Below are 12,882 nucleotides of genomic sequence, written 5' to 3'. Positions count from 1 at the left end.
AACCAGGCCATGGCAGTTCATCCTTTTCTTTCCTTGTCATGGGTGAGGTACTGGTGGCCAGCACTAGTGGTTCACATGACCCACATGTGTGGATGGAGGTCAGGAAGTTGCTGCTGCTGCTGCCACCGCGGGACGGATATAGAGGTAAATGTACGAGGTATCTAAGTCAAGTGTTCCGCACTCAACCTGTTGCTTTATCGAATCCAGGTAAAAAAGTCACAGGAAAAAAAGTCACATTTGGTTGTAGTTATAATGTCGGCAAACCTAACTTAATCTAACGTAACCTAATGTAGTCTAATCTAACTTTTTTATGTGACTTCCTTGACTTTTATTTTTGTTCAAGGCTTTATCATGAGTGACAACCCTAATTTTTTTTTTTTTTGGCTAGTCCATATGTTCGATGACAAGAATGGGGATTAGAAAGAGTGGGCCAGGATACAGCAGTTAAAAAATGGCTGTGGATAGACAGAAAGAGAGAATTAAGACAGGTTAAAGGTTTCTGACCACTTGGGTTACTGTAGATTTTATTTTAATCAAAAGGAAATGTTAAACCCAGAGGGGTCATATAGCGTCTAGGGAACAGAAGATAATCAACTTCGATCCAAGAAAGGGGACAATATGTCTAATTACATGGATCAAGGGAGTAATTTTTGTCACATAGTGACAAGTTATGTTGTAAGGCCCTAGGCGACACGCCTCCAGCCTAGCTACTTCCACAAATTCATTTTGTTTTTTCTTATCATATCAGCCATTTTCCACCAAAGTAAGGTGACGCAAAGAAGGAAACATATTATACAAATAACCTGTACATAGGAGGATGAAACTTATGGACGACTAGTCAGACCGAAACGTCGTTATACTTTTCATTCTTCTATGTGTGTATTATTTGTGTATTGTTCCAGTCACGGTATTGTGCAGTTTTATTCTTTAAGGAAACATATTCGCCATCATTCACTTAATGATGATGCCAGAAGTGGACGATCATCACAGTTCTAATGCTCACCGATTGTCATAACATCCATGTTAAACACGTACGGGGTCTTAAAGCGCCTGGGGTAATGAAAGGCATCAGGCTTCATTCAAGGAATTGCAGCACAAGACAAACTCCTTAAATCAAGAACCCCTCACCAGCATCAAGGAGCTTCCCTTGACGGGATTTACTAAAAATGACTTAAAGCTGTACGTACGGGTTATATAATGCTGCTTCCTACCTCCAAAACTATTATTATTATTATTATTATTATTATTATTATTATTATTATTATTATTATTATTACATGGAAGTGGTAATCAGTTTTGATCCGGGGAAGTGGTCGCTCTACTTCCTTGAAACGAGTTTTTCACCAGCATCAAAATACCCCTCCTTGCTGAATGTAGGTTAATAACATGATTTAAAGTCAATTTTTCAGTGGTAATGTATCCGCGTACGAGCTTACCACTTCTCGCGGATTAAAATAATTCTCTCTCTCTCTCTCTCTCTCTCTCTCCCAAACAACAACATATCAGTGTTTCCAGTATCACAATGAAAATATAGACATATGAATTTAACGTTTACAAGGACAAATTACATAGTCTCCTCCAGCAGACTAGTGCAAAGATTTTACACAGATGGCAAAAGTCAGGGTTGGGAAGGTTCCAAAAACTTGATGTCAAGGCTAGAGTAAATATATCACACCTTCACGAAGGCTGAGAATTATATAAAGGTGGTAGTAAAGCATTCATCGTAGTAAACACAGAACACACCTTGCCCTCATTGCTATTGACACTGTCTCCCTATAATATCTCTGTAGTAAATTGGGAAAAAATTGCGAAACGTCTTCTTAGTAAAGATATCCAGGTGCTGCACACGTGTCTTATTAGTAAAGATACCCAGGTGTTGCACACGTGTATTAAGAAAGATACCCGGGTGTTGCACACGTATTAATAAAGATACCCAGGTGTTGTACACCTGTCTTATTTATCTGCTTGTCTGTATACTGCGGTATTATATTCATTATTATAAAGATTCTACCACCTCACAATGTCTGCCTCTTTATCTGCTTGCTCTATTGTTTGATATCCTGCCTACTTACACATATGAGTGCCTACCGGCTTGCTTGTCAGTCCTGTTTGCCTGCCTGCCTAATCTTCCCTTTGCCTGTCTGAACACCTGCCTGCCTTGTGTGTGCCTTCTTGTCCAACTGCCTGCCTGCTAGGCAACAGCCTTGGCGGTACCTCTCCTGCGGCTCAGAGCTGAGTCATTGTGTTGACTGCATTCGTTGCATTATATACTCTTAAGCCTAACCATTGCATCTCTGAAGTAATGAGCTGGTGCACTTAGTAAAGGGATATTCCTTTGCATCAAGAGGAATGCAGCTTTTTGCTTACATTAATATAGCTTTCTTGCTTAGGTCGCAAGACCGAAACGTCTTCAGTAAGCTGTCCTAAGTGAATGTATTTGTGTCCATTTTCCTCTGAGGTGCGTTCGATCCCACGGTAAGACAGCCATAAAAGTAACGAGCTTGAGTTGTTTACAATCGTTCATAAAATTTACTGGAAGCGTACAAGGATGAGCATAAAAGCAGCAAGCCCGTGAACCGCTCCAACATCCCTGAAACAAAGTGGGTCAAGACTAGGAAGAATCCTCAATTTGTTCATGTAAAATCCCTGGTTGGCCCAGGCCTCACTGGAATGAGAAATGTCATATTCTTCAGACGTTGTTTCCACTGAGCATTTTCTGCTTCCCTCACGCGCTGACATATTTATCTACCATTATCTCTAACGGTCCCATATCTGTAAATAGGTCATGTCCATAGGTTGGACGAGCGTTGAAGAATTCTTTGTATCAAGATCCCAAGATGTTGCAATGTCTGGCAATTGAGATAAATTGTTTAGAAAACCTACAACATTTGGGAATCTTCACCGAGGAAACGTTTTGCCACACAATGGCTTCATCACATCTGTCAGACACTGCAACACCTTGGGATCTTGATACAAGGAATTCTTCAACGCTTGTACAACCTATGGACTAGATCTACTTACACTGGTGGATGGTTCCACTGTGACTCCGCCTCCTCCTGGTCCCAACTTTCTTACAGACTCAGATTTGCCACCGACAGATTTTCTACGTCACCAGTGACCTCTCATCCGTTCAACCGGTATAGAATTCCACCCTCGTCTTCCCCACCAACACTTTCGCCTTTGTTCTGCAGCGCTGGATGACCCTTACGAATTTAGCGCTTTCTAAAAAAATATATAATAATAATTATGCTTAACTATATCAAGATGAATTTCATTATGATAACATAACTTCATTTCCCAAGACGATACATCCGATTTACAATAGTTGGCGACCCTTTTGGACGGGCGTTATCATTTTATTTTGAGACAGTCGGGAAAGGTGTGTTCTTCAAGAGATTTGTTGAAAAGTATTGAAATAGGTACAGATAACACTTAAGAATTAATCTCTTAGAAAATAGTGGGTATTTATTCTGTACTACTAGCTGATTTATTTTTGTGAATAACATGCAAACACCAAGTTTTCACAGTAGGATGAGATGCGTAATCATAACCAAAACGCCCTTCAAGGGGAGACGTTGACTTGACGGTGCAGAAGGGCTCTTTATCCAAGGTCTTAGAGATATTCTTTCCTTTCCATGGATCAAACCCGTTCCTCAGACACTGACTATTATGAGATTAATGCTCCTGTATGACAATAATTATATCAAGTACTGAGATGGGAGAGCAGTTGTGGGAGAGCAGCCACACTGCACCGTAACATGGGTGAGTGAGTCAGCCTGGTGGAACGATCTTCAGCAGTATTGGAATCTTTACAAGCATGTGTGTGTGTGTGTGTGTGTGTGTGTAAGTGGACAGGTGACAGCGCAACACTTTGTCTCTCGTGAGCACTGCAGGAACCTTCCTGTAATCCTCATACTTTGTGTCCATTTAATACCCACTCAAATACCTAACCACTGGAAGAAAATACATATATATTTTTTTTTCAACGAACGGGCCATATCCCACCGATACGAACGTGTTAGAAACATTATCTCTCAGTCCACAGCAGGATTCGAACCTGCACACGCTGTATCAAAGTGCACAATACTTTCGCTGGCATATGGGTGAATGGCGAAAGTACTGTGTACTTTGATACAGCGTGAGCAGGTTAGAATCCTGCTGTGAACTGAGAGATAATATACATGTCGTGCCGAATACGTAAAACTTGCTCTTTTGGCTTCAATAGAAACGCTCTTCTTGCCGATTAAGACAAGCGAAAATTTGTGTATGTAATAATTTCGCAAAAAGTCATTCTGGACCTAACGAAAAAAATATATTTCATTGTTTTGTTTATTTTTAAATTACTGTAAACTTATCTAAAATATATTTAGTGGGATTAGGCTAAATTAAATTGAGCTTGTTATAATAAGGTTGGGTAAGTTTTCTAAGGTTCTTTTGGTACAAAATTATTAATTTTTACATTCACACAAATGAAAAAATATATCTTTAAACGTATTAGAAAATTTTAGAAAGGACTTAATTTTAAATAAGTTCTTGTTAACTGACCAATTTTACCTATTCGGCACCACACACACACACACACACACACACACACACAGACACAGACACACACACACAAACACAGACACACACAGACACAGACACAGACACACACACAGACACAGACACAGACACAGACACAGACACACACACACACACACACACACACACACACACACACACACACACACACACACACACACACACACACACACACAAACACACACACACACACACACACACACATATATATATATATATATATATATATATATATATATATATATATATATATATATATATATATATATATATATATATATATATATATATAATACATGTATCACATACATATTGTTGAGTGTACGGGCGATCCTGCGGGGCGGTGTTATTGGTCAGCGGGGCTACATGTTGGCCACAATTAACCTGAGGATCGAGTTCCAAGTCTATTTCTGCATGGCAGTGAGGAGGACCTGGCGGTGTGGTGGGCGGCGGCCGCGGAGCTGTGTGAGACAGCTGGTCACAGTCTTACACTGACTCCCTTCTGGAGCCCTCCACTGCTCCCTCTACTGGGTACATTGCCCCACTTTCTCTACTAGGTATCTTCCCAGCACCCAGCTCGTTCTTTTAATACTATACTGATGAGGAATAAAAGTCACACTATCATCGAACTCGCGACTTGACAATGATTGACAACGTACCAAAATATCGTGCAGTTTTAATTTTCAGTTTATAGTTTTGTTGTTAACTGCACTTACGTGCTACATATCAGAGAATGATGTGATTATGACAATGTGAAGGGCAGCAGTGTTTGAATTTTTAACCACACGTGCGGTAGTGAAAACAGAATATAATGATAAGAGTTTCGGAAAATAATGAGTTCTCAATGTTCTGTGTTTTATCTTTTTTTTTTATTGAGCAAACAGGTAACAGTTCAATATTAGTCAACAAAACATTGCATGGAAAGTGTTCAAAGGAACTGTTTTGTACTGATGCACCGACCTACGAGCCTACATCGTGTGCTTACCAAGAGCGCCACTCACACACACTGCTAGACGAGCAAGTGCGTCCATCGTCAGTGTGAGTGTGTCCTCAGAAGCGGTACGTCGCTGCTAAATGTGAAGGTGAGGCGAGTGAACCTTGACTCCTCCGAACACACTCTTGCAGCCAGCTATACCACCTCGCAGGTGACTTAAGGTGAATCACCTACACTCTCGTCGTTATCTGCAACAAATCTTCAAAAAATAAGTAAAAATAGGATCTTGTTTGATCACACTTTCAGTGAGTATTCATATTAATTTATCATGAACTAATACTATAAATTTTGCATTGATGTTATTGAAACATTTAAATGAAAAACTGGCCGTATTACCTGTAATTATTTTAATTTTTATCCTCATTTTTTTAACTTAAATGTTAATCAACTCTGACTTTGGTAAAACTATTCAGATTATAGTGAATTCTATTTTTTAATGAGAAATATTATGCATTTGATTTACTACAGTTACTTCCTAAAACACAAGATAATTACGAATTAGGAATAGCACTAATCCATGTTGTGGGAAGTGGACCGTCCAAGCAGGGGAGAGGTACTGGCAAAGAGGAACAACCAGGTGGCCAGTAGATGATGTTCTGAGGTAGCAAAAATAGGCAGATTCACTAAGTAGATGTACCAAGCAGGGCTTGATCAAACCTGCCAGGCGGCAGGAGGTAGGTTCACCAAATATCAAAGTTACACAAGGAAGTGCAGGTATCTGAAATGATAGAATGAAAATGTATTAACTAGGTGAAACATGCAATTAGAGAGTAGCTAGCGTGGTAGAAGCTGTTGAAATATTTAAGAAGACATACGTGGATTAACACCTCTAAAAGATATTCATTCATCAAGTACGAGTACATAAGACAAAGATAAACAGAATAAAAGCAAACCAAAACAAAGAGAACGTAGACTTAAACAGATAAATTATTATTACATTTATATGAAGCAGCTAACTCGTGTGGGGCCTTTGGTGACTGGAATGGTGGAGACTCAATCCTCCGTCTGCTAACAATACAAAAAGTACTCTTGGAGTCAGGGGCAACTTTCAGAAGAAAAAGAAGTACTGAAGTTAGATCAGGTCGACTATACAAGCAGAGGTCAGCGAATAAGGTGTAATAAATTAGCCCAACTGAAAGTGAACAAAAATTTTGACTGGAGCAGGAAGAACAGAATGATAAACTGGTATCAAGGAATAAGCTGGGAATAAAGATTGTGGATAGAAAGATCAAAACAGAAAAAAAGGTTAACGATGAAGATGTTTGGGTGGTGTTTAAATGATGAGGGTGAAATGTTGCCTTCAGGATGATGAGGGTGAAATGTTGCCTTCAGGATGATGAGGGTGAAATGTTGCCTTCAGGATGATGAGGGTGAAATGTTGCCTTCAGGATGATGAGGGTGAAATGTTGCCTTCAGGATGATGAGGGTGAAATGTTGCCTTCAGGATGATGAGGGTGAAATGTTGCCTTCAGGATGATGAGGGTGAAATGTTGCCTTCAGGATGATGAGGATGGAATCTTGCCTTCAGGATGATGAGGGTGAAATGTTGCCTTCAGGATGATGAGGGTGGAATGTTGCCTTCAGGATGATGAGGATGGAATTTTGCCTTCAGGATGATGAGGGTGGAATGTTGCCTTCAGGATGATGAGGATGGAATCTTGCCTTCAGGATGATGAGGGTGGAATGTTGGCTTCAGGATGATGAGGGTGGAATGTTGCCTTCAGGATGATGAGGGTGAAATGTTGCCTTCAGGATGATGAGGGTGAAATGTTGCCTTCAGGATGATGAGGGTGAAATGTTGCCTTCAGGATGATGAGGTTGGAATGTTGCCTTCAGGATGATGAGGGTGGAATGTTGCCCTCAGGATGATGGGGGTGAAATGTTGCCTTCAGGATGATGAGGGTGAAATGTTGCCCTTAGGATGAGGGTGGAATGTTGCCATCAGGATGATGAGGGTGGAATGTTGCCTTCAGGATGATGAGGGTGGAATGTTGCCCTCAGGATGATGGGGGTGAAATGTTGCCTTCAGGATGATGAGGGTGGAATGTTGCCCTCAGGATGATGAGGGTGGAATGTTGCCTTCAGGATGATGAGGGTGGAATGTTGCCCTCAGGATGATGGGGGTGAAATGTTACCTTCAGGATGATGAGGGAGGAATGTTGCCCTTAGGATGATGAGGGTGGAATGTTGCCCTCAGGATGATGAGGGTGAAATGTTATCTTCAGGATGATGAGGTGGAATGTTGCCCTCAGGATGATGAGGGTGAAATGTTATCTTCAGGATGATGAGGGTGGAATGTTGCCCTCAGGATGATGAGGGTGGAATGTTGCCCTTAGGATGAGGGTGGAATGTTGCCATCAGGATGATGAGGGTGGAATGTTGCCTTCAGGATGATGAGGGTGGAATGTTGCCCTCAGGATGATGAGGGTGGAATGTTGCCTTCAGAATGATGAGGGTGGAATGTTGCCCTCAGGATGATGAGGGTGGAATGTTACCTTCAGGATGATCACGGTGGAATGTTACCTTCAGGATGATGAGGGTGGAATATTCCCTTCAGGATGATCAGGGTGAAATATTTCCGTTAGGTTAGGATGTACAACTGAAGCAGAGGAGTGACGCAACATAACTATTGTAAATGACATAAATGGTATCAACCACTGATAATATCCTGGTCAAGGATGGTGGCAGCCACTGTGATAATATCCTGATCAAGGATTGTGTGTGGATGGTGGCAGTCACTGTGATAATATCCTGATCAAGGATGGTGGGTAGATTGTGGCAGCCACTGTGATATCCTGGTCAAGGATGGTGGGTGGATGGTGGCAGCCGCTGTGATAATATCCTGATCAAGGATGCTGGGTGGATGGTGGCAGCCACTGTGATATCCTGGTCAAGGATGGTGGGTGGATGGTGGCAGCCGCTGTGATAATATCCTGATCAAGGATTGTGGGTGGATGGTGGCAGCCACTGTGATAATATCCTGATCAAGGATGGTGGGTAGATTGTGGCAGCCGCTGTGATAATATCCTGATCAAGGATGGTGGGTGGATGGTGGCGGCCACTGTGATAATATCCTGGTCAAGGATGATGGGTGGATGGTGGCAGCCACTGTGATAATATCCTGATCAAGGATGGTGGGTGGATTGTGGCAGCCGCTGTGATAATATCCTGATCAAGGATGGTGGGTGGATGGTGGCAGCCACTGTGATAATATCCTGATCAAGGATGGTGGGTGGATGGTGGCAGCCACTGTGATAATATCCTGATCAAGGATGGTGGGTGGATGGTGGCAGCCACTGTGATAATATCCTGATCAAGGATGGTGGCAGCCACTGTGATAATATCCTGGTCAAGGATGATGGGTGGATTGTGGCAGCCGCTGTGATAATATCCTGATCAAGGATGGTGGGTGGATTGTGGCAGCCGCTGTGATAATATCCTGATCAAGGATGGTGGGTGGATGGTGGCAGCCACTGTGATAATATCCTGATCAAGGATGGTGGCAGCCACTGTGATAATATCCTGATCAAGGATGGTGGGTGGATTGTGGCAGCCGCTGTGATAATATCCTGATCAAGGATGGTGGGTGGATGGTGGCAGCCACTGTGATAATATCCTGATCAAGGATGGTGGCAGCCACTGTGATAATATCCTGATCAAGGATGGTCGGTGTATAGTGACAGAGGCTTGAAGTTATTATCTTACTTCAAAGCACTAAGGACTACTAGGTGGCTTGCGCTATGTGTCGATTAGAAATTAAATACCAATTTACTGATGTAAGGAGCCATGCCCATACATCTAGACCTGCCTTTGATTTTTGGTTGGAATTAGGGGGAAGGTTAAAGTAAGTAGGTTAATAAAACAGAAAGTTAGGAAATAAAAGAAAACACGATAATTCAGTGAAAAAAAAACAGAGATAGAAGGTAAATATGGAAAAAGAATTGAGTAGTAAAGATGGAATAAATTAAAAACAAAGGCAAATAGGAATATATGATGAAATATTATTATATTCATGGGGAAGCGCTAAGCCCGTAAGGGCAATATTGCTTATAGGATGCAATATGACGATAAAAATTACTTAGAATAAAACGAATTTATATTATTAGCGACATAAGAGCTGGATGAACAGGGACAGTAAAGTTGATGTTACTGGTAGTATCAACAGTAAGGCTGGTATCACTGGTAGTATCAACAGTAAGGCTGGTATCACTGGTATTATCAACAGTAAGGCTGGTATCACTGGTAGTATCAACAGTAAGGCTGGTATCACTGGTAGTATCAACAGTAAGGCTGGTATCACTGGTAGTATCAACAGTAAGGCTGGTATCACTGGTAGTATCAACAGTAAGGCTGGTATCACTGGTAGTATCAACAGTAAGGCTGGTATCACTGGTAGTATCAACAGTAAGGCTGGTATCACTGGTAGTATCAACAGTAAGGCTGGTATCACTGGTAGTATGAACTACAGCAGTAGGCTAAATATGGGAAGAAGAATGATAAGAAATTAGTTTTTCAGATCTGATTCTCCCTTAAATTTAAATTTCCATAAGAGATTCTCACCGGCAAGTTTTATTGGCTCAGGTAATGCAGTTGAATACATTTAGGAAAACCAGTGTTGGTTTATACGCAGCAAGTAGATGGTGGGTAGAGAGCAAGTGCCCCAGCTGGCAGATGACTCGTGGCACCTTAAGGAAGTCATTAAGTGTGCCAACTGTCTGTCTGCCAATTGGTGAGAAAATATGGCACAAGGCAACACAGGCTTCGCCACAGTGCTCTGTCTTCACTACCACTGCTCTTACACTCCACTTAATTTACTAGTGACACTAATTGCAAGCAAACTGTTATAAGTGATGGCCTCGTCTGTGTAGCTACAGTCAAGGCTGACACAAACAGGCGAGAAAATCACTATTTCTATTAACCATCCACGCTGTGGGACGCAAAATATATGATATATTAAACGCCAAGGAAGAGACAACATAAGCATAACTTTGCTCGTGTAGCTGCAAATAGGTAATAACCAGCCCATAAAAGTTCATTATAGCTGATCGGTCTAGAACACCACAGTTCTCTTTACAAATTGCCCATGCGTCGTGGTAATTATATTTTCTAACTTAAAGATCCTTAAAAATATATTTGTTTACGTCTCAGTGAGCATTACTGATGTCCCTGACATTATTTTAAAGGTTATTAACGACGGATAAATACATGTTATCTACACTGCAAGGGTATAGTTTAAGGTAAAACTTGCATGTGTATGCTATGTCTGAGCAACGCTTGAGTATAGATGTCACTAAAACAAAATTAAAACAGAAGAGTAATGAAAATAAAATAAGTAAATAGAAGACAACTGTATACACAGCCACAGTATTGAATCATCGAAAAAGCACCACCCATACGTCAGTAGCAGAGCTCCAGTGATACATACTGTCTAGCTAGCTACACCAACACTGTCCTAGGCAATACCAACGCTGTGTCCAGTCCACCAACACCATCACAACACAAGCCACACCAACGCTGTGTTCAGCCACACCAGTACTACTCATCCATCTAAAATAACACCATCACAACACAAGCCACACCAACACTGTACCCATGCCACACCAACATTGTGCTCCTGCCATGTCAACACAGTCCAAACAACGCTTTTCTTACCTCCAAGAGTTTCAGACACAGTAATCGAGCCTCAGTTGTACCACTGACGACTACTCTTATAATGTACTAAATTTCAGTTACTTACCTCTTCAAGGGAAGCGGGGTACCTTGATACTGCTGAAGGATTCTTGATCCAGAGAATTAAAGCTTCCATTTCCGCGGACCAGACGGTGGCCTGGTGGCTAAAGCTCCCGCTTCACACACGGAGGGCCCGGGTTCGATTCCCGGCGGGTGGAAACATTTCGACACGTTTCCTTACACCTGTTGTCCTGTTCACCTAGCAGCAAATAGGTACCTGGGTGTTAGTCGACTGGTGTGGGTCGCATCCTGGGGGACAAGATTAAGGACCCCAATGGAAATAAGTTAGACAGTCCTCGATGACGCACTGACTTTCTTGGGTTATCCTGGGTGGCTAACCCTCCGGGGTTAAAAATCCGAACGAAATCTTATCTTATCTTATTCCCCAGGCTCTTCATGACTCCTACAAGTTAAGCACTTTCCTTGAATATAATGCTAGTAAATATACACATCGTTGCAACTGAAGAGGCCACGAAATATGTCATGTGATATGTGACATGTGATATATGGCATGTGATATGTGATATGACATGTGATATGTGACATATGATGTATGACATGTGATATGTGACATCTTATATGTGACATGTGATGTGACATGTGATATGGGTCCAAGTATTTCATACTACAATAGTGATTTTACTGACATATCCCCGTTAGTTTTACTCTCATATCCTCGTTAGTTTTACTCTCATATCCTCGTTAGTTTTACTCTCATGTCCTCGTTAGTTTTACTCTCATGTCCTCGTTAGTTTTACTCTCATATTCTCGTTAGTTTTACTCTCATATCCTCGTTAGTTTTACTTTCATATCTGGGCTAGATGAGATATATATTTATTTCCAACTCATAAACATTTTTCATTTATCCCAAAACTCAGCACTCTAATATAAAACTAATTATTTTAATGTCATTAAGCACTTTGCCTAGGAGATGAAAATAATGTATAGGACATTTATACCCCATCTCAGTACGACCATTGTTTTGAAAATGTGCAGGGAACACGTTCATGACATGAACCAGTCATTGTATTAATCCTCTGTCAGAAACGACAGATGCTTAATACACTACGAACCTGTGACTGCCAGCGAGATATAACACGACAGGTAATGAGTAACACATGGAAGGTAATGAGTGACACATGGCAGGTAATGAGTAACACATGGCAGGTAATGAGTAACACATGGCAGGTAATGAGTAAGACATGACAGGTAATGAGCAACACATGACAGGTAATAAGTAACACATGACAGGTAATGAGTACATGGCAGGTAATGAGTAACACATCAGATAATGATAATTAGCACGACAGGCAATGAGTAACACTTCAAGTAGAGAAGGCAGTAGGGGGAGATGTGGAGGGTAAACGTGTGGTTAGGCAAGTCAGCACACGAGAACATCTCTGGATCATTAGCAGAGTGAGCAAGTAATTGAAGAACACGTGTGATGGTTTATTTCTTTGATTTTAATTACAAAACACAGCACCGTTGGCTTATTCAGTGCCGTAAACATGTACTTTTACTAACATTATCAAATCTTCTTTTCTATTATCAACTTGCAAGTGTCGTGACTAACTTAT

At 41.3% G+C, this 12,882-nt stretch overlaps 2 protein-coding genes across 23 annotated transcripts in view; one reads left to right on the top strand and one right to left on the bottom strand.

Annotated features, from left to right (window-relative positions):
- Positions 1-12,882, top strand: part of LOC128695799 (trichohyalin-like) — a 119,847-nt gene that overhangs the window by 48,099 nt on the left and 58,866 nt on the right. For 18 of the 22 annotated variants that reach the window (XM_070092947.1, XM_070092941.1, XM_070092942.1 and 15 more), the window contains exon 1: positions 5,597-5,736. The exons of 2 other annotated variants lie outside the window; for them this stretch is intronic. The gene's annotated coding sequence lies outside the window, so the exon portion shown is untranslated. Of the gene's footprint in view, positions 1-5,001; positions 5,139-5,465; positions 5,737-12,882 lie in introns of those variants that run through there. 2 more of the 22 variants (XM_070092937.1, XM_070092939.1) reach the window with 2 other exon arrangements.
- Positions 5,429-11,448, bottom strand: LOC128695801 (uncharacterized). The gene is made up of 3 exons (XM_070092959.1): positions 11,313-11,448; positions 6,071-6,293; positions 5,429-5,763 (listed from the first exon to the last, which is right to left on the bottom strand). The coding sequence occupies exons 1-3, from the start codon at positions 11,379-11,381 to the stop codon at positions 5,732-5,734; spliced, it is 324 nt and encodes a 107-aa protein (XP_069949060.1). The 5' UTR covers positions 11,382-11,448; the 3' UTR covers positions 5,429-5,731.

Source organism: Cherax quadricarinatus, chromosome 41 (genome assembly GCF_038502225.1).
Source record: "Cherax quadricarinatus isolate ZL_2023a chromosome 41, ASM3850222v1, whole genome shotgun sequence".
Taxonomy (NCBI): Eukaryota; Metazoa; Arthropoda; class Malacostraca; order Decapoda; family Parastacidae; genus Cherax; species Cherax quadricarinatus.
This window is presented reverse-complemented; position numbering and strand designations above follow the sequence as displayed.

What these genes read in the sequence shown, in the direction of transcription:
- LOC128695801 (XM_070092959.1), bottom strand. Translation starts at nt 11,381, where the DNA reads ATGGAAGCTTTAATTCTCTGGATCAAGAATCCTTCAGCAGTATCAAGG. An exon ending in ACCCCGCTTCCCTTGAAGAG is followed by an intron (nt 6,294 to 11,312) that starts GTAAGTAACTGA and finishes CTATCATTTCAG; the next exon opens with ATACCTGCACTTCCTTGTGT. An exon ending in ATTAGTGCTATTCCTAATTC is followed by an intron (nt 5,764 to 6,070) that starts GTAATTATCTTG and finishes GATTTGTTGCAG; the next exon opens with ATAACGACGAGAGTGTAGGT.